The following is a 21,219-nucleotide window of genomic DNA, read 5'->3' as shown; positions in this document are numbered from 1 at the left end:
ATTTAAAAGATTAAATGAATTGCCTAAAAGACTATTTTTTGGGGATAAACCTTTCATCCTTCTTTTGTGAAGCTGAGATGGTGAATGAGCTGCAGCACCCCCTGGTGGCTGAAGGCAAAAGCTCTTCCTGTATGAAACATATCAGTTTAATTTAAATCGGCAGATAAAGAAAACTCAAACTATTAGTCTGTTCACAATAAGTAATGAGGGGGAAAGATATAATATCATTGTTGAAATATCATTGCTTTACACAGATGGCTTGTTTTTTTTCTACTTTTACAGTAGAAACATACTGATTCACAACATTTGAGATAATATACAATAGGTGGTTGTGAAGGTTCAGGTTCTGTCCACACATTTGTGATTAAATATGTTAGTTGGTTTTACTGTGGGGAACTACAACTATTGTATCCCCAGACAGGTGGCCAGCTTTAAACATTTTGTCGTAGCTATTAGCCTATACTGATTTTATTTTACTGATTTTAAATAGGATGTTTTTAGATCACTTAAGGACAAAAATTGTTAAGTCTTCACACCAACCTTAAAGACTGACTAAGACAAGCTAACATATTGTTACTAATGGTAGGCAGAAAACACAACAGCTTTAAAAAAAAATCTATCACTTCTTAAAGGCAACCTCTGTTCAATGTTTTATTGTAAAATAAACTAGAATGTTTGCTAATATATACCTGGGCCATTTAGAAACTAAACTGCACCTGAATACACACAGTTTATCACTTCCCAAGTGTATAAATCAAATGTTCCATGGTCTTAGAAACAGTGCTTTAAAAAAGAAACCACAATAACTGGCAGGAGAGGCTATAATTTATTATTATGTACAATTATACCATCGTAATGTCCAGATAATACAGTGACAAAGTCAAAGTAGGAATACTGGCTCCTGCTTTATTAACATGTGTCTTATAATGCTTTTATTTTTCACCCACCTTCTGAATCTCAGAGCTTTTATTTATTTTTTGTTAATTTAACTTCATGAATATTCTCTATTAATAATCCTTAAAGTGTATCTGAGGCACACAGGGAGAACATGAATAAAATAAGTGTAAAAAAAAAAAAAAAATCAAATAAACTTAAGAGCAGATGTACTGTACTGTATGTGGGGGTACATGTCTATAAAAACAGCGACTACATGATGTTTAGAGCCAGATGAAAATAAGAGTTGACGTTTTCCTTGGACTCTGTCGATCGTCGGCCCGTCCTGTCTGTCAGTGGTTATTTTCTTTCAGTGTTAATGGACTTGCGTGGTTCTCTTCCACTGCCGTTGTTCCTTCACATTAGCATCACTGAGATACGTGTGGTACCGAGCCAAAAATAGTACAGAAAAATTTGTCTGAAGTGCATTTTGGACTTCATTGTAAACAAAGACAGAATTGTCCAATAACGTCTTCTCCCCTATTTAACTCGAGGAGCAGTGTCTCTCAGGAAAAAAGTGTGTGTGTGTGTGTGTCTGTGTGTGCGTGTGTCTGTGTGTGCGTGCGTGCGTGTGTGTCAGACGCGTTAAAAGGCTTCAGGTAATAGTGGCATTTGTGTTTTTATTTGAGCAGCTGAGGATCCAACTGTATTTGGTCACATTTTTACATTTTACAGATTGTGTGTGTGTGTGTGTGTGTGTGTGGGGGGGGGGGGGTGTACTGTAGCCTTGCTGCTGTCCACTTAAATCAGCTGTAGGTAGTGTGGGCATGTGTTCAGGGCTTGTGTCGTCTTGTCCTGCATACAGTGTGTGTGTGTGTGTGTGTGTGTGTGTGTGTGTGTGTGTGTGTGTGTGTGTGTAAACTCATACCTAAGTCATATATATTATGTACAGTACAATGTTGCAGTTTGTCTGTTGAATCTTACATACAGTGAATACAGGGTGCAAACTGTGGCCCAAGGTGGGAGCGGTGTCTGTTGGACGTGTGTGTGTGTGTGCGTGTGTGTGTGTGTATGTGTGTGTTTGCGGTTTATATGCATGGCTCAGTTCCAGATCTTAAGGAAGCTGTCCCAGGACCCGGTGGACACCGCCATGCCGTCATCCGTCACACCCAGACAGCTCACACGATTGTCATGGCCGGCCAGGACTCCTGCAGGGGGGACGAGGACAGACAAAAGAGGACTTGTTGCTGTAAAATGTTTTTAAAAACCACACAGAACACAGCGACCTAGTGTTTATCACTGATTTAACTTGCAACACAGGGTGGGCCGTTTAACCAAAGATTTTTACAAAATAAGGCTTGAGACGTCTGAATTCATTGGTTAGTCTGACATCCATTCAAACTAAACATCCTATAACCCTTGTATAGAAGTTTTAGTTGATGGTTGAAGTGCATAAACACGCCAACGGTCGTCCCTCTGTGGCAGAAAGAACACATCGTAAAATAATGTTTCAAGTTGGAGGCAATGAAAACACTACAAACTATATGTAAAGACCTCTGATGTCTCATTGAAGTAGCTCCATAATGAATATAATCCTCACTTCAACCTCAGCTGGAACCTTTTTAAAACAGCAGTTTGCTGCTCCACCCACCTGCTCTGTCGCCCTTCATGGCGTCCCAGATGTTGCAGTTAAAGTCATCGTAACCAGCCAGCAGCAAACGGCCGGAGCGTGAGAAAGCCACGGAGGTGATGCCACAGATGATGTTGTCATGGCAGTAGAGGCTGAGCTCCTGGTCTGCACGCAGGTCAAACAGCCTGCAGGTGGCGTCGTCGGAGCCTGTGGCGAAGGCGCTGCCGTTGGGAAAGAACTGAGGAGGAGCACATGAGAAGCAGGGGAAAAAATGTGAAAAAAAATACAGCTATATTAAGATACTCTTAATAATAAGAGGGGGTAAACAGATGCAAATACACCACAAGTAAGTGATTCTGTAGCAGAAGAGATTTCCTGCTTGCCCTAATATGACTGTGTTCTCATTTGTCGGTGAGATGGTCACCGTGTTTTACTACTGAGTCTGTCCCACCTGTCACACTATCAGACAACCTGTGTGGTGCATCAGTCCAGACCACAACTGTAGATTGCCTCAGTTGGAGTCTGGACTGATGCAGGATGTTCAGATATGGTGTTAATTGATAATCTCGCTAATCCTCTAGCGTGCTCCCACTTTAAATCCCTCCCAAAGCTGGAGACAAGACAGCGCGTGACGTCACCGAAACAAATCCTGGAGCTGCTCTGTTGATGGTGTATTCGACGGTACACGGGGGGACAGACTGCCACTTTAGACCACTGCTGGGCTGAAACCAATGCCAGTTATTAGGAGTTCAAGTTTCTAATAGACGCCGCATGTTTCTTTTCTATTTTGTTCCATCTCTGAGTTCAGTTAACGTTCAGATATATTATTGGGATTACATACAGTTGATATTGTTTTTATTTATTTTCTGTCGTGACGTATTAACCCAAGGTATGTTTTACTATCCACTTTGTGGCTAAAATGTAGGTTTATTAACTGGTTAGCAATGGCAACTTTAAATAAAAAGCTTAGCTATATTTAGCACATTTATCATTTATTTATCATGTAGCATACTTATGAGGATATAAGCAAAATTGACCTAATTTATTTTTGTCTCTAGGTTTAGTCTCTTTAGTGAAATACTGTAGGTTAAAGCAACAGTACTCTTTACTCAACATACATCCTTCAGAATTACTCACTAATACTCATACAACTTGCATAAACTATAGGGACAGATTAAATAAAGAATGGGCAAAGGCTGAGATGTCCTAACTTTTAGACTCTAGTATTGTGTCTAGTACAGAAACACTGAATTCTACATTTCCCATATTGTAGATCAGAGGCATCGTTTGTTAGACTCGCCCCTGCCTGGTACTGTCAATGCTGACGTCTTTTAAAAACAAATGTGACATTATAAATGTATAGTCTCTAAGCCCAAAGTGATGGCATCATCAGGGTTATTTTTTAAGACTTAAGCTCCTCCAGAGCTTGAGAAGAAAATATGCAGCTGTTTTCACAGGCTTCCCACGAGAAGTGAGCTGCCCTTCGTGTGTAAGAATTGATGGAGTGCCCCTTTAAATTGTCTGTGATCCCAGATAAGAAAAACAGTATGAATAAAGACACTTATATTTGCACACTCACACAGATGGCGTTGATGTCTGACTCGTGGCCTGTGAAGGTCTGCCGGCACATGCTGTCCCTGATGTCCCACAGTTTGACCGAGGCGTCGCAGGCTCCTGACACGAAGGTGCGGAGGTCGGGGGACAGGGAAAGACTCATGACGTCGCCGCTGTGGCCCGAGAAAACCGTGGTCTGCTGACTCGTCTCAATGTCCCACAGTGCACTGGGGCAGAGAGCGCAGAGTTAGACACTGTCCAGCTCCGAAATAAAAAGCATGTTTGCACTGCGCGTTTGTGTTTTGATCTCTGCGGCTCACCATGTGGTGTCTCCTGAACTCGTGATGATTTGATTGTCATCAATGAAACGGCAACATGACAGGTAACCTGAGAGAGCAGAAAGCACAGGCGTTTGGGATGAAACTTGCACATTTGGAGGTATTTAGAGTAGGTGATGGTAGAGTAGCATTACCACTGTAATACAATGAGCACAAAATAGGAATATTATTGTAACACTAATTGCACAAAACATTAGGGCAAGGGTGGAGAGACTATGTGAATGCCATTTCCTGCATTTCATATACATTTAGATCAATCGAGCAAATAACAGTTTATGATGGAATTGGTTGTTGTGCTTTCATTACAAATCGAATATAAATATCTGTATCTTAATGCACTAACCCTACTTAAAATCATCACTTATGATACATAATGTTTCCTATAAAGAGCACGGTCCTTTAAATTTTATTATTTTTAAAACCCCAAATAATATCCAGAGGAGTAGTGCATGCGCTCTTCTGCGTTCGGGCCAATAAAGAAGTATACATCCACCAATAAAGTAGGGCTGACGGCATGTAGCTTGAGAGGCAAAATCCGGGCAAAAAAGTGTATAAGGCACTCGATGGTGCTCTTGAAGCTTACTGCTGTGAAAACATGATAATAATCAAAGGTGAGCAAACACATCTATCAACCCAGAGCTTCTCTCATCTGGATTCTAACAGCTGGACAGTAGGAGGACACTGTTTAGAGGCATTTAGGTATGAAAATCTAACTGAAGCTGTTAAAGTGAGGGGGGCATGTCCTCCCCATCCCCAGAGGACGCTCTTGCATTAGAGCCATCTTGATATTGATATTTTGCAAGATCCACATCTCACTTGGCACAACATCTTTGTCCCTAGTCGACTATAAATGTAGTGTGTTTGCAAAAAAACAAAACAAGTTGCATCAATAAATACATTTTGTGTCATTTCACAAATGAAATGTTAAATGTAATAACGTGCAGCAGCGCAGTAGCTACAGAGTCTTAGACAGGAGCTGATGTCTCAGCTCATTAAGACTGTGTTGCCCTGCGATTAATTAACCATGTAAATGAAATCTTCATTGTTTAGGGGTTTGGGAGCGGAGCCTTCCCACGAGGCAGGGGGACTGGTGCACGCTCATCTGAAATGTCTCATCAGTTTGACTCACAGGAAAAGTCAAGCTCAAACCGAAGTGGCTGAGAGTGCCGGTGCTCTCTTACCTGTATGGCCAGGTAGCTCCCTGCTGACCCTGACGTTGCCCTCGCGAGTCTTCAAGCAGTAGATGGAGCAGATATTGTCGAGGCCTCCGCAGGCTACGTAGTTCCCAGAGGGGGCGTACGCACAGGTCATCACCCAGGAGGAGCGCAGGGGGATGGCATGTATCTAGGAAGGGAAAGGTATTTGGACTCAACCAAGATTGTTTGAGTAGAAGGAAACACAACGCAAACCCTTAATAAAAGCATAAACATGGGTTAGTATTAACACTGAATCTATAACTAAAGCCACTGTAAATGCTACAAATAGTCATAGCAATGGTTGCAAAGGAAGCTGTTATGAGTCAACCACACTCCTACAAGAGAAAGACTTCACTCCACTTTCTACTTCCAGTTCGGACGGGGGCCAAGTGTGAATATTTATCCAGCTGATGTCCTGATGAGAAGAAATATTTAGCCCACTTTACCTTGTTAGTGGTGTAGCTGTCCCAGACGATCAGTTTTCCATCTTGAGAGGCACTAACCAGGAGCCTGCACAGACGAACATTCAAACATTTCGTATCTTGTTCTATCTTATTTCTATCTATCCATGGACATTCAGTTAGGCTTAGTGTTTAATTTCTGATGAATTAATATGGTCCATCCTCATTGGAAACAAACATCCCAGTCTTCCACAGTGACTGATCTACCAGTAATACAGGCAAAAAGTTAAAAACTGAAAACTTAGGTTTTACCAAATATTTCAGAAAGCACGCACGTGGAATATAACTGGCAGACCAGCTTTTGTGCTATTTGAGTCTATATTTCTGAACCTAAAACTCCTTTTGGACACTATGTTTGCAGTTTTGTGAAGCTGTACTTGGGCACAGTGGTGCTTTCATCTAACTGCTAAGACCAGTGACAATGCTAATGCTGATGTGAAGCAGATATAATGTTTACCATGTTCGCCGTCTTAGCCGCTTACCATGCTTAGTTAGCATGCTAACATTTGCTAATTAGCACTAAAGACACAGCTGAGGTTGATGGGAATGTGATTTGTTTCATAGGTATTTGGCGATAAACCAAAGTAGTGGACTAATTAAACATTTGACCTGATGGATGAAGGGGATCACCAAAGTCATTAGAATTCATCCTCTGGGCACCATGAATGTCCACCAAATGTCATGACAATCCATCAAATAGTTGTTGAGATGTTTCAGTCTGGACTAAAGTGGACTGCTCCACCAACAAACTGACATTGGGTAACAACAACTAACAAGGGTTAGCATGACTAATACAAGATGGACTCTTGCATGTTTGCATTGTGGCATTTTGATGTGGTTGGTTTGGAAGATTCAACCAACATCACAGTACATGATGTGTTAACACAGTACAGCGATATAGTCCCGTGCAGTATATATTTCACATAGCTCCATCATACACTCCATATTGAAATGTCATGTATTATCCAATGGAGCCAAATCAGTCAGTTGGCCACTTCAAAATGTTCATTTTCTACTGAGCAGGGAAATTGTAGTTGTACATTTGAGTGACACACAGCACCAGTACAGTGAAATGCTTCAATCACAATCAAAGTCAACAACACAAAGTGTTTGGTACAGTATAGACTCACCTTGAGTCTGTACCCCAGTGCATGGCGTAGATCTTAGCGAGGTGGCCCCGGAGGGTGCGTCTCGTCCGCATCTGAATCCGCCCCACAGGATCCAGACCAGCAGTTATCTAGGTGAAGAGAGGTTAATCGAAGAATTACTTCTAGTGGACTCCACCCTTAAATTGATAACTGTGTGTGTGATGGAAAGTTCCAGTTTCCTGTGATTGTAACAATATGGCAGCAAAAACAGCACAGGAACAGCTAATATTTAATGACAGATTTGATGATAGGAATACATTTATATGTAAAAATTAATTTATAAATGATTATACTAAGTACCGTAAAAAGCACAGCACAAAACCATGGAAAACATGCTTATACTTATCCAGGAGCACCAGGTTTATGTTTCTGGTGTTCTTCTTTTTCTGTGTGAACCAAAAAACTCCCAACCTGTCATGTTTCTCCCTTGAGTTATTGTCATGTTTCCATATCGACAGTCACCAAACAAATAGTAATCACTACAATAAAGCCCCCAAATAGATTTATAGACATTAATATTAGCACACACGTTCAGTGGCACTTACCTGTGTCAGGGTTGAATCTCCACATGCTTTCCTGGCATCCTGATGAAATTATAGGATGAAAAAAAGGCATTACACAACAGGTAAATATATCAGCACAATGATGCTAAAGATGAAAAACTTACTCTTATCTGGTTCCTAAGCTGCTCGGCCTCCTGACGAAGCTGCTCCAGCTCACTCATTTTGGATTTGTCCGAGCCGTCACCTGTTGGTTGTGGGACCACTTCAAATATCAGACTCTGATTGACATAAAGTATCATCTGAAAATGAATACAAATGACTGCTGATGCTGTATATTAGTGAGGCCCTCTGGGATTAGCATAGTTTCATGCTGTCATAGTCCAGTAATCCAGGAATCCGCTTTCATCAAAAATGAATCAATTAAGAAAAATAATTTGCTTAAAATACTGCTTGTCCCAGATTTGGGGAAGAAATAATAAAATAAAAAAACACATTTTAATCTCTAAGGTTTACTGAACCCACACAGTGAGAAAAAACCTTGTAATCTGTTTATGGCTGTGCAACCATGCCTGGTTTAACTGAGGAGAATAATCTGTAATGACTAAGCTGCTATCGAGCAGCCCGCATCGCTACCAGGCAGCAGATACCGAGCGAACACACCCTTTAAAGCCGAGGGAACTTGTTACACTGTGCACTTACAGGTTGTGTATCAAGTCAGAACTTGTGCTAATGCCAGACAAAGTCATCTGTATGGCTTTCCTGTCATCTGAGGCAATGTGGCTCCTAAAAATAAACACAACAGCTAAGTATGTCCAAGAATGGGCGAAAAACGTCTCCTTTAGCTATGGGCCAACTGGGGTCACACACACTGTACATCACATCATCATGCTGGCAGTCAGTAGGAAGCAGCGTTTCCTGTTGCAGATAGGAGCACAGTTGCACATTCAAACAGGGAGCTTCTATTTGCATTTGTGAAGCAATTCAAATCCACAGCAAACATGCGTACAGTGCACGTTGCAAAAGGAAGAGCAATTAGCTACAGTAGGTCACTGTTCCCTGGAGGGACCTGCGACCAGATGGATCACACGGCACTAATGGAAGCCAAAAGGGGTGCATCATGGGTCTCAGTCTCCTGGCACAGCTGCTCATTTAGCCAATGAGGAGGGGTAGGGGTGGGGGTGGGGGTGTGTGATGCATCAGAGATCAGGCCTGGATGGGTCCAGCCAGATGCTCGAATGCATGTTTTTGTTGCCTGCGAGCATCGACTGGAGGAGATTTGTGCCGAAGTCATGCCAATGGACAGGGAGTAGAGGAGTGTGGAAAAGACACACACACACACACACACACCACACGGATTCCACCTGCACTGATGCATGGCCTAGTCGCTGACAAGAGGCCACCTCTCCTCATGATGATGCTGATGAGGAAGGTTAAGCTACCGAGAATAAAGCATGTTCTCAGTGCCTGGACATTTGAGGGAGTTGGCTTGGCCTTTGAGAGCATGTTTTATTACACAAGGAGTCAAGAAATTCAAAAGAAGTGTGACTGGCCACACCCCTTTGGCTGCACATCTGATGTGCAACTACACCGTCGTGGCATGGCTACATCTGCAGCTGGAGGAGAGAGCAGAGCCCACCAGCAGCACTGCATGTTTGACAGAGTGAAATGTTAATGTCAGAGAGAGACCGTGTGGCTCTGCCCGCTCCCAGGTTAACACATGCAGGCCTGCGCTGGAGGCTCCGCGCTGAAATAAAAGCCGCAGTAAAGACAAAAAAAAAGCGGGTACAAGCCGGATTCATAAGCATTTTATTTCACTGTCCGCTGCACTAGCGGCTCTTAGTGTGTTCAAATAGGAAGGCAGGCCCCGTGCATGCAGGCTACATCACATATTGATCTGCACAGAGTGGTTGATGAAGGCCCTGACCACATCTTGTTTCAGATGCTGAGCTCCTAGAATGCGGATGTAGCTAAATGAATTTAGTCGAAATGATGCCATGAATAGGCACATCATCACCCAGCCATCTTAACGCTCAATGGGCCGGCCTGCAGCGGCTGTCACAGCGTTTGATAATGGGCGGCTACCTGTTAATTCTCCCGATGGTTTTTGCTGCTTCTTTTTTTCTCTCTCTCTCTCTTTCTCTCTGCCGTAAAAAAAAACTGAAAGCAACGTCCCCAAAATCCCGCGGAGGTTTTCACTATATGTCTTTTCCACTCATTTAAAAAAACAGAAGGAACTAGATGCAGAGGAGATCCACTCAAGAGCTCCGTGTGTCACGATCAGGGCTGCTTCCAAATCCTTCAGCAAACAGGCAAACGCAGGAGAGCTACACACATTTCCATTTCTCTGCTGTAGAGGAGCTCCTGAAAAAGATGAAATCTGCTGCTGTCGTTTCCTCTCGATTTGCCCCTTTTTTCACGCCCGACGAGTCACCAAAAGCATATTTGTCCAATACGACGTAAACAAACACAATTGGCCACAGCTCGGTCCCCGGCCCGCATCAAGGACTGTCCATTAAACACCGTTCAGTCCGTTTTACTCCGATTCTGCTTCTCGTGACGTGATCCTCGCTTCCTTCCTCTCTCTGGTTTCCTCCTCCCTCTGCCGACACTTCATCAGGACAGCCGCCTCCGAGCCAGCGATGAATTACTGAGCAAAAATCTGCAAAGTGCCTCATATACAAAGTAACTGGATTTGATTTTTATTTTTTTTTAAAAACGTTGCGAGAAGTCAGCCCATCTGCTGGCGGACTGTGTGGAGTTCCTTCCCTTCCAGTTTAATGAGAGGCGGCCCCCGCGGTCAGTTATCCACACGGTTCCTGTTTTTTTCTGAATATCATCATTCAGAAACAGGCTGCCAGATCACGCGGTGAGCGCTTGCAGAAGGATCCTCAAATCCGGGCATGAAAGCATGTTTCAACCACACCCATCTCTTAGTGAATCCCCCACTGACCCCCCCCCCCCCCATCAGACCACTCTGCAGGTTGGAGATGACATGCTCCATCAGTGTGATCTGTTCAGAGGGAGAAACTAGTTGATCCTTTAAGTCCCTACAAATAATATTATTATATTATAAATATTATTTATTTTCTATTCATGATCAGTTCATGTTTTGCAGGCTGCAGCACAATGAGGAAACTATGTGAATGCACGGCAGTATTTAATGTTCACCCTCTCCACTCTGGATATGAAATGTACAGACTATACACAGACAGAAGAACTGAAGTGATGGTTGGATCAGGAGACATTTTGGGGTTGGTCTACTGAGACTGATTCAGTTAGTGGGTCTGGTGGCTCATGTAGGCCTATCCCTTGGGATGTTTAAAATAACTTGTATTTGGTGAGATTTCTCCCAATATTGTATTGAAATCACACTCTGTATAGTTTAAAGCCCCCCTTCCTCTCAAAAGTGTGTTTTACTTATTGTTACTTCACTTGGATGTTTGGCCTTCACTGTGCAAAATGATGTATGTCCACAGTTTGACACTAGAAGGATGTTTTCACATTCATCGGCTTAAGAGGGAAAGTTTCTCTGCGCTCACCTTAAATCTGAGTTTAACACTCCAGAAAAGATTATGGAACAAAAAATAAAAATGTATATTATATATTAGATCCTCTATATTTCTCAATAGGCGATTGTTTGTGGCCAGAGAGCATGTTTGCATGTTCGCTTCATGTTATAAGACATGGGCAGAGACCTGGAAACCATTTGTTGAGGAGATGGTGAAGTAATGGGAGCTTGTGGTGCATGCGGCAGCGCTGTCTCTCAGAGGAGATGCTGCATGTCCAACAAGTGGTGGGAAAGAAATGTTACAGTCAGTAGACCCTGCCCTCCTTTTCCTCTCTATAACATCATGCAGTCCCCACATCAACCCCTTTGTTCATTTTTACTGCTGCTTTGTGTTCCTGGAGCAGAATTGATGTAGGCTTGTATAGATGGATATTATGGATATTAGCGATACATTCTTTCCCATTATTTTAATGTAAACCTTACATGACATCTCAGGTTAGTCCTGCTACATAATGAGCCCCTCAGTCTACATATGGACGTCATCTTTGCCACAACAGTGACCCCTGGTGTGGAGAAATGTCATTACAGTGCAGCCTACAGTGCAACTTTACATCATCTGATGCAGCCTGATGCTCATACACAGTAGGCTATGTGGTTGCATGCATTCAAGTTTCTGACAGATTATCACTTACTTATAGTTAAATAATTAATTAAAATAATTGGTGAGGTCACGTCTGACTGCTCTGCACAGAAGGGGCGTGGTTATCTTAGACAAGCAGTACCTTTGCTCATATTTGTGGTATTTCTGCCCTCCCCTTTTGGCAGTCACATGGGCGGTTTCTGCTCTCCCGTGACACTTTTGAACAAATAATAGGGGGACGAGGCGTGCCATGGCTGCTGTGTTGTTATTGGGCAGCACATCTTTCACAGCACCTAACTCCCGGGACAGCTCAGCCCCGTCCACCGGCCTGCGGCTGCGGCTACATCTGACTGTCCACTGGGCGTCTGACCCGGGGCATCTTCTGGCTAACACACACCGCTGAGACACGCAGAGGCAGCCGGACTCAGTAAGGAACACAATAAGGAGTTTTGAAGCAGGAAGTGAGTGAAACTGTCTGGAGGAGGTTCAGCGAGGTGAGTTTGACTGTCCTCGGTGTTTTGGCAGGGGTATGAAACATGTCAGGATGCGCCTGGCGCTACATATCCCGGATGCCAGTGACAGTGCAGGAGCACTTTAGAGCGGGCGCGTTGTTTTATCACCGCCGGCGTGGCCACTTCCTGACGGAGAGCCGCAAAACGTAAACAGACATTTACCCAAGATGCAGCTGTAAAAGTGGCGTATTATTGATCCGTGTTTTTACCTCTTTGCCCCTCAAAAGACGTAAAGTTTATTTATGCCGCAGTTGCTCCACCCTCATGCTACGTGATGTGACGGAAACGGTGATTACGGTTATTTTGGTAACCGACTTGTTTCTAAAGTAGGGTCCGTGGACCCTGAGAGGGTCTCTTTGGGCACGTTCAGGCGGACTGCATCTACATTGAAATGTCAGCTCAGCGGATCACTAACAGCATCCTGCAGAGCATGACCGTGAGGGTCAATGCCACTTTCACCATCAGCGACTATAAAGGAAGTACACATTTGACTGAATGATATGGTTTACTGCATCTACTCAGTCTCATTGAATATTCAACTTCCCTGTTAGCCACTGACAAGTCATCATGATGTGTGTCCCAGCAGATGTAATTTACTCAAGTAAATGTTGTGCAACTATATTAAAGAGCCATTCCACTTAGTGTTTTTAAGGGTTTTTAGCCCGCCAGTGGTGGACAGAAGTTCCTATATGGTAGCTCACTGGAAATATACATACACCTGTCAAATAATGTGACAACCCTGTGACAGTCTTACTTAGAAAAGAATCAGTTAATAGGTGTGACCCCCACAATAATTGGTTTTGTTCCTTCATGTCCCATCATGCTTTGTTGTGTAAAACCTCTTCCCGTCATGTTTTTGTTCCTGTAGCTGATCCAATAATTTGCAGACGGGGCTGTTGTTGAAGCAACTCCGGCAGAATCCTCTGTGATTCAATTCAATTTTATTCACATAGCGCCAAATCACAACAAAAGCTATCTGATGACACTTTACATATAGAGCACCTGGCACCTGGAGGAAGAATTGCAAAGGTGAACGCTGGCATCTGACAGACAGAAAACAACCAAGGTCACCTGTGCACATAGGGGCGGGCTCATGCTGCTTGGCTGAGATGCAAAAACAGACAAGCAGCTGTGAATCAGCTGACTGCAAATACCAACCTGAGGTGTGAGAAGCAGCTTTCATTAAGAGAGCGAGTCGCAGACTTCACTCGCAGGCTCTCCCTGACAGTATTTGATCTTTGCTGTATTGTGTAGGAAAAAGGATGTAAAGAAGAAGTGACTGACAGTGGGGGGAAACAAAGAGGTCAGGTGACCGTGTGGCACCTGAGTGCTGGTGAACTAGCTGGATTTGTTTTGCATACTTGTGTTGAGCCACAGAACCTGATCTGTGATTATGTTAAACACATATTGGTTTATCTTGTCTAAAGTATGTTCAGGTTGACCTTTTTAGATTTTAATATTTCCAGCCGCTCAAAAGCCTCACAGCTCTTTAAAGTAAACAATTTTTTTATCTGAGGCGGGAGACATTCACAAGGCAGCGCATGACATGTTCTACTGTGCACATGATGATCTTCACTTTAAGGAAGGGTCAAAACATCACTGTGCGTGCATGGGTGTGAGAAGGCAAATGCCTGTGTGTTTGTGGCTTGTTGCTACTTTTGAAACAACAATACATCAAGTAGACAAAAGCTGCAAACATTATGAAATGAAATTGACATAATATTCTGCGTGACTAATAAACGCTCTCACTTTGGTCCTAAAAGATGGGAAAGTGTTTGACAAAAACAGACATTGGGCACAAAGATTTGCATAAAAGTGGACTGTGTGCAGGGCGTGTCACATCCTCTACCATGCAGGCTTTCTCTTCATCAACACAAAATGTCAGGGGATAAAGGAGAACTGTTCAAGAGAGATGCATTAAGACATATGCTTTGCTTGCTTGATGATAGAAAGCAAATAGTTTTACACATAAAAGTTGACAGAAAAAACTTATTTTTACAGTTTTTTGTAGTCTGTAGTTTCCTGTGTGAAACCTGTCCTCATTGATGTCTTTTTCACAGGGCAAGCAGACAGCCTCATCTCACCAGCCATGTCGAACGAACGCACCCCTCTGATCACCTCGGGGGTATGTGGTCTGAGCGTGACCGCCGCAGCATGTGGCGCTGAGTCCGGCTCTGGGACACCAAGTAAAGACCCTCGAAAACTGAACACTTTTTTCGGGGTGATGGTGCCGACCATCCTCTCCATGTTCAGCATTGTGCTGTTTCTGAGAACCGGTGAGCGTATGCATGTGTGAGGAGATTAGAATACTAGAAGCGGTTGTGGACAGTGGATGTTTGTATGAATCACTTACAGTATAACGGAGTCATTGTGCTGTACGTGACTAACGCTAACGTGATCTCTCTCTTGCAGGGTTTGTGGTTGGTCATGCGGGGCTGTTACAGGGTCTTTTAATGGTGATTGTAGCCTACACCATTATATCTCTTACAATACTGTCCATCTGTGCCATTTCCACCAACGGTGCTATACAAGGTGGTGGAGCCTACTGTATCCTCAGAGGTCAGACGAACGTTCAAGATGTTGCTTTTCTTCAGTGTTACTTGATCTTGCCTTCAGTTTGACTCATTTCAGATGAAACATCAACCTTAACAAAATGTGAGCAGACATGATAAGTCGGTCTCTGGGCCCAGAGTTTGGAGGAAGCATCGGTTTGATGTTCTTCCTGGCCAAAGTGTGTGCATGTGGGGAGTATGTTCTTGGTCTTGTGGAGGCGATACTTGACGTGTTTGGTTCCGATCCTGGTACGTTTTTGGTTATGTTTCTCTTCTCTTCATTTAGTGCACATCCCACTTTTTTTTTTGAGGATTTTCAGTTTTCCGCCTGTTCTCCTGTGTTATAGAGTCATCTGTGTCCGGGGGGGTGCGGGTGCTCCCTCAGGGTTACTGGTACACAGTGCTCTACTCCTCAGTAGTCCTTCTGCTGTGTCTGCTCGTGTGTCTGGTGGGCGCCCACATTTACTCCCGCACCGCCTTCGTCATCCTGCTTGTGGTCACCGTGTCCTTGCTGTCCATCTTCATCAGCTCTGTGGCGGTCAAACCTCGCGAATTTGTGATCACCCACAAGGGATCCGGCAACGAGACCCTCCACTTCAACGCCAGCTACACAGGCTTCAACGCTACCACTCTGAGGAACAACCTGGGCTGTGAGTGGCTGACGTTGGCGAGGATATGAAAGTACATTCACAAAGCAAAGCTACGTGGTGCTTATAAATTTAGGAGCATCTATTAAAGGTCCCGCTGTTGTTCCTCATTTTGTTCTTTGCAGCTGGCTACTCTTTGGACTACAGCACCAACTCTGTCATGTCTTTTGCCACCGTGTTTGCTGTCATGTTCACCAGCTGCACTGGGATCATGGCCGGAGCCAACATGTCAGGTTAAAGCTTGTTGTCTTACACGTACAAGTACATTTACTGATACTGTATGTACAATTTTGAGTTACTCTGTATTTACTTGAGTATTTCCATTTTATGCAACTCATTCTACTTAACTACATTTCAGAGGGAAATATTGTACTTTTTACTCTTTATTTAACAGCTTTAGTTACATGTTACTCTGGCGTACGATCAGCTTATAAAATAACAATGCAGAACAAGTACTTTTATTTTTAATACTTAAAGTACATTTAGCTGATAATACTTCTACATTAGTACAATTTTGAATGCAGGACTTCTACATGTAATGGAGTATTGTTCCATTATGCTATCACTACTTTTACCTTTGAATTATCTACATGTCATTTTGCTGAATAATGTCAAACAAGAGATGTGTTAATAAACATATCACAATTCAGTAAATCTCTACACGCAAGCATGCACACCCTGATGTTTGTCCTCACTCGTCTCTGAAGGGGAGCTGAAGACTCCGAGTGTCTCCATCCCTAAAGGCACCATCGTAGCCGTCTTTTACACCTTCTCAGTCTATGTCCTTCTCTTCATCTTGGTCAGCGCTACCTGTGACAGGTCTGAAAGGGTTCACATTAGTTTTGTCTGATGTTAATACGCAGTTGAGGTCATGACACAAATGAATAGTCATTTGTTTCTTTTTCTTTAGGACCCTGTTGATTCAGGACTATGGGTTCCTCCAGAAAATAAACATCTGGTCGCCGTTCGTCACCATCGGGATCTACTGCGCCTCTCTGTCGGCAGCGATGTGCTCCATGATCGGAGCGTCCCGTATCCTCCACGCTCTGGCTCTGGATCAGCTCTTTGGTGCGGCTCAAGGTTTTTACTCAACATGTCAGTGTCTTCTTTTGTGTGCCGAGTTGTTCTCTAAGAGACTTTTGTTTTCCTCACAGGTTTGCCATTAGCCCCGGCTGCCATCACATCAGGCTCGGGGAATCCGTGGGTGGCAGTGCTGTACACCTGGGCTCTGGCACAGGTGAGCTGAGTTTCTCCCTTTGTGTATTTTCAGAATTACAACTGGAGTCCTGAGCTGTGGTTTGTTGGTGTGTTTGTGTTTCAGTGTGTGGTGTTTGCAGGCCAGCTCAATGCTGTCGCAAGTTTGGTGACTGTTTTCTACTTGCTGGCCTATGCTGCGGTTGACCTGGCCTGTTTGGCTCTTGAGTGGGCGTCTGCACCAAATTTCAGGTATTAAAAGATCAATTGCTATTAATTAACAGAATAGAATTGCAAACAAATCCACCTATTGTCGAAGTAAAATATCACAATTTAAATACTGCCAGTTTTAGTCACTTATTCATAGTACCGTCATTGAGTCTGGCTGTAAATTGTGGTCCAGGAAGTAAGAAAGAAATCTAAAATTGTATATAATATTTATTGTCTCTGTGTGTTTAACAGACCAACCTTCCAGCTCTTCTCCTGGCACACCTGCCTGCTGGGGATTCTGAGCTGTTTGGTGATGATGTTCGTCATTAACCCCGTGTACTCCTCGGGCAGCATCGTCCTCCTGTTGCTGCTGCTGCTGTTCCTCCACTACAGATCACCCACCAGCAGCTGGGGCTACATCAGCCAGGCTCTCATTTTCCATCAGGTATCTGGACACACACACACACACACACACACACACACACATACACAATCATACATGCGCTACAGATTGTCAACAGTGCTGTCTTCCCTTTGGTTTAGGTGCGCAAGTATCTGTTGATGCTGGATGTGAGGAAAGACCATGTGAAGTTTTGGAGGCCGCAGGTGTTGTTAATGGTGGCCAACCCTCGCTCTTCCTGTCAGCTCATCCTGTTTGTCAACCAGCTGAAGAAGGGAGGACTGTTTGTGCTGGGCCACGTGCAGCTGGGAGATCTGGGTAATTCTCTGTGATGGCCAGTCTGTGATGGCCATCTGCAGCTAACAGTATTAAATTATTCTTATCTTTGAATCATTTTCCTCTGTTGTATCACCCCCCTCACTGAAGCTGAAGTCTCTTTTTTATCAAAATAACCAGCTCATACTTTCAACGACTGCAGACAAAATGTAATCATTGTCATACTGCTATTACAGTTTCATTTGAATTAGTTTGAAAGCCTCAAAGTCTCAAATTCTATATCAGTTGTGCACATGTGGAATAAAAAATCAGAGTGTGAACTTGCTACAATTTCAGTTCATTAACTTCCTGTTTTGGTCATGTTAAATGCTGTCTGTAGGTTTCGTACCCAAATGAATCTCACTTTTTGGCCCTTTCAACAAGATGAGCAGGAAATATTGAAGCAGGTTGCATAAGTTATATTCCAGCTGTGATTGGCCTACCTGAAGTCCACAGGCAGCATCATGGAAGGCTTCCTTGTGGGCTTTCACTTTCCATCTGCTGCTTCCCTTGCATTATTGATAAGAGATTAAGTTTTCTCTGTACCACCGTGGCATCAGACCTGAGAGTTTAAACAAGACAAATGTCTAGTGTGTTTTGCTAAATAGACACATATCCTTTTCAAACCTGAAGAAAATATATTATGCGATGCACCCCAAAGCAACAGAAAGCACATGCAGACATATTGTTTCAATAATTCAATAATTCACTAACTCACAGTTTGCCTATCTGCCCCCTGGTGACTATAAGGATACATTGCAATGTTTACAAACTGAAATTAGATTGCTCACTTGCAGTGGTGGATAAGTACAAATTTCAGGTACTTGTATGTGAGTATTTTCATTTCAGGCTACTATATACTTCTACAGACTTATCTTGGGGCCCGACCCCTTGTTTGGGAACCACTGGACCAAACTAACTGTATAAAAATAGTTAAAACTGGCTTCACCTCAACCAGCTGCAGCAGTAAAATGCTGCTTACACATTGATGCATCTGTATTAATAACAATCTAATAATGTGATATATAATAATTTATCAGGTCTAAGGGACATTTTACTGCCCCTTGAGGCAAATTGTGATTTGTGATATTGGACTATATAAATACAATTGACTTGACTGCAGACTGAGTACTTTTACTTTGATACTTTAAGTACATTTAGCAGATAATACTTCTGTAATTTTACTTAAGTAGGATTTTAAATACAGGACTTTTATTTGTGATGGAGTATTTTTACATTGTGGTACTCTTACTGAAGTAAAGGACCTGAGTACTTCCACGACTGTTTACTTGCCTCCTTTCTGCAATTCTGCTGAAATATGTTCAGTAGTATTGCATCTATGAAATAAAGCCCTGTATTGTATTACTATTTGTATCCATGCAGTAAATTCATTTCTGCCTTTCCTGTGTTTTAGACGCCCTCCCATCAGACCCGGTCCAGCAGCAGTACAACTTCTGGTTGAGCCTTGTGGATAAACTCGGGGTGAAGGCCTTTGTGGACCTGACACTGTCCCCCTCTGTAAGACAGGGAACACAGCATCTGCTGCGCATCACAGGCCTAGGTGAGCTCTGGTTTCTCTTATCTCTGCCAGGTCCACATTCAGTGCACATTATGATGTTGCTTTATCTGCACTTGGTGACTCTTGTGCACTCTGCCTTCTCTCTACAAGGTGGCATGAAGCCCAACACACTGATTTTGGGTTTCTATGACAGCTGCACTCCTGAGGACTTCTTCCTTCAAGACACTGCGTTCTGTGACTCTTCAGTGGGACGGGGAAGCGAGGGCGAGTATAATTTTGGGGTTGACTTGCCGTCATTACAGGCCCATTTCCCCCCAGTCCGACACGTTGAGAGTCAACGCTGGCTGTCACCAGAGGAGTACGTGGGGATCGTTTCTGACGCCATTAAAATGAGCAAGAACGTGTGCCTTGCCCGCTATTTCTTCCAGTTAGAGGGAGAGGGGAAAGACAGCAAGGTAGACGGGTCAGAGCGGACTGTAGATGTGTGGCCCCTCAACCTGCTCCAGCCAGGCAGCCGAGATTATGAGGACGTGTGCAGCCTCTTTCTGCTGCAGATGGCCTGTGTGCTCAACATGTCCAACAAATGGCGCCATGCGAGGATGAGGATCTTCCTGAACGTGGAGACTGAGTCCAGTGACCAGGGCTGGGTGGTAAACGAAGAGACGTTCCGAGAGTTGCTGAGGAAGCTGAGGATCAGGGCGTCGATAAAGATCGTGCCGTGGGACTCTGTGGTGCAGCACCACATTCCGCCAGACGGGGAGCGCTCTGCAGAGCCAGCACAAGCTCTGTCCAAGGACTTCTTGTCCGCGGTGAACTGTATGTTGATGGAGCAAAGCTCACAAGCCGCTGTCCGCTTCCTGTATTTACCTCGACCTCCTGCTCATCACAGCCAATCACAGCAGTACTTGGCTCAGTTGGAGGCAGTGACCAATGGTTTAGGGCCAACGCTCCTGATCCACGGTGTCACCCCTGTCACATACACTGGTCTGTGAGCATGTGCAGTCATGAGTTGTGTTCCTGTTGTGGCATTTGAAGTCATTGCACATGCAACAAAGTGCAAGTATAAACACCTTAATTTATTAATCTGAGATGAACACATAATTTAAAAAGTGGATGCTAAGGTACACTATGTCGCACCAGTTACTCTACTTTCACCTACAGTAATGCAGCTTTTTTTGTCGTCTTACTGAAGCTTAGAAAAAGACCACAGTCGAGTGCATTTTGACAATATGCCACTGGAGGTTTTTGCATTCCAATAGGATATGTTCCTATTTTCATATACTTGACCTGGCTTGGCGATGGAGCCAAGAAATGGGAGAATACTGACGCTTGTGTGCGTGATTTATGTTGATATAACCTCTTGTTTGCATTAGCTGTAGGCCTGTCTTTTCACATAAGACAGAAATAAAAATGTGTCAAAGACTCTTCAGAACGCAAACCATTTGTTTTGAGAAATACGGGTAGTCTAGGACATTGAATATAGAAATGTCTGTATATAATTTCAGGGATGAAATGATGAATTTGTGGTGTTTTGTGATAAGTCACCGCGGTAGGTTTCTAAATGGTATTGTGTTAATGCATAATAATTGTTTTTTAAAACTCTGTATTTTGCTGCTTGCTTTTTCCTACATTCTCACTTTTCTGCTGGTTGCTGGACCAAGTGATCCAAAGACTTTTGTTTCGGAGCTGAATTGTTTTCCATGCACTGATGCAAATGTTTTCTTTTGCTGTTTAAATGTGTATCTCTGGTCTTCACAAAGGGAACCGTTTTGTACGCTTGACATCAGAATGATGAAGTGTTTGCTGCTGTTGTATGTACTATCTTTAGAAAATATATTGGATGCTTAATGATGCAGGCTGTCAAAAATACACATTTACTGATGGTTACTTTGGAGGTCCGTCTTGATCCAGTCTCAGATGATTTGGACCAAGTCAAGATTGAAACCAGAGCCGAAGTTGTCACATTTTTACACAATCAATTTACCATATTTACAAAATGCTGAATGAAATGTTGCTGCA

At 43.4% G+C, this 21,219-nt stretch overlaps 2 protein-coding genes across 2 annotated transcripts; one reads left to right on the top strand and one right to left on the bottom strand.

The window, feature by feature from the left end:
• Positions 1–818: 818 nt before the first annotated feature.
• Positions 819–9,818, bottom strand: gnb2 (guanine nucleotide binding protein (G protein), beta polypeptide 2). Its single transcript, XM_070916814.1, has 10 exons — positions 9,786–9,818; positions 7,868–7,947; positions 7,746–7,784; positions 7,183–7,289; positions 6,038–6,101; positions 5,577–5,739; positions 4,378–4,444; positions 4,083–4,284; positions 2,525–2,741; positions 819–2,081 (listed from the first exon to the last, which is right to left on the bottom strand). The coding sequence occupies exons 2-10, from the start codon at positions 7,922–7,924 to the stop codon at positions 1,975–1,977; spliced, it is 1,023 nt and encodes a 340-aa protein (XP_070772915.1). The 5' UTR covers positions 7,925–7,947; positions 9,786–9,818; the 3' UTR covers positions 819–1,974.
• Positions 9,819–12,248: 2,430 nt separating this feature from the next.
• slc12a9 (solute carrier family 12 member 9) lies at positions 12,249–20,283 on the top strand. The gene is made up of 14 exons (XM_070917283.1): positions 12,249–12,345; positions 14,424–14,639; positions 14,776–14,910; positions 15,027–15,164; positions 15,263–15,565; positions 15,688–15,795; positions 16,270–16,381; positions 16,473–16,630; positions 16,717–16,799; positions 16,884–17,008; positions 17,219–17,411; positions 17,510–17,684; positions 19,096–19,242; positions 19,351–20,283. Exons 2-14 carry the CDS (start codon positions 14,453–14,455, stop codon positions 20,190–20,192), a joined length of 2,706 nt encoding a protein of 901 aa, XP_070773384.1. The 5' UTR covers positions 12,249–12,345; positions 14,424–14,452; the 3' UTR covers positions 20,193–20,283.
• Positions 20,284–21,219: the final 936 nt, after the last annotated feature.

Source organism: Enoplosus armatus, chromosome 13 (genome assembly GCF_043641665.1).
Source record: "Enoplosus armatus isolate fEnoArm2 chromosome 13, fEnoArm2.hap1, whole genome shotgun sequence".
NCBI classification, from domain to species: domain Eukaryota; kingdom Metazoa; phylum Chordata; class Actinopteri; order Centrarchiformes; family Enoplosidae; genus Enoplosus; species Enoplosus armatus.
This window is presented reverse-complemented; position numbering and strand designations above follow the sequence as displayed.

Bases quoted from the DNA above. Each gene is read 5' to 3' on its own strand.
- slc12a9 (XM_070917283.1), top strand. From the start codon at position 14,453: ATGTCGAACGAACGCACCCCTCTGATCACCTCGGGGGTATGTGGTCTG. The intron at 16,800-16,883 runs GTGAGCTGAGTT...TTTGTGTTTCAG, and splicing joins ACACCTGGGCTCTGGCACAG to TGTGTGGTGTTTGCAGGCCA. The intron at 17,009-17,218 runs GTATTAAAAGAT...TGTGTTTAACAG, and splicing joins GCGTCTGCACCAAATTTCAG to ACCAACCTTCCAGCTCTTCT.
- gnb2 (XM_070916814.1), bottom strand. From the start codon at position 7,924: ATGAGTGAGCTGGAGCAGCTTCGTCAGGAGGCCGAGCAGCTTAGGAAC. The intron at 6,102-7,182 runs GTGAGTCTATAC...TCGTCTGTGCAG, and splicing joins CACTGGGGTACAGACTCAAG to GCTCCTGGTTAGTGCCTCTC. The intron at 4,285-4,377 runs GTGAGCCGCAGA...TCTCTGCCCCAG, and splicing joins AGTTCAGGAGACACCACATG to TGCACTGTGGGACATTGAGA.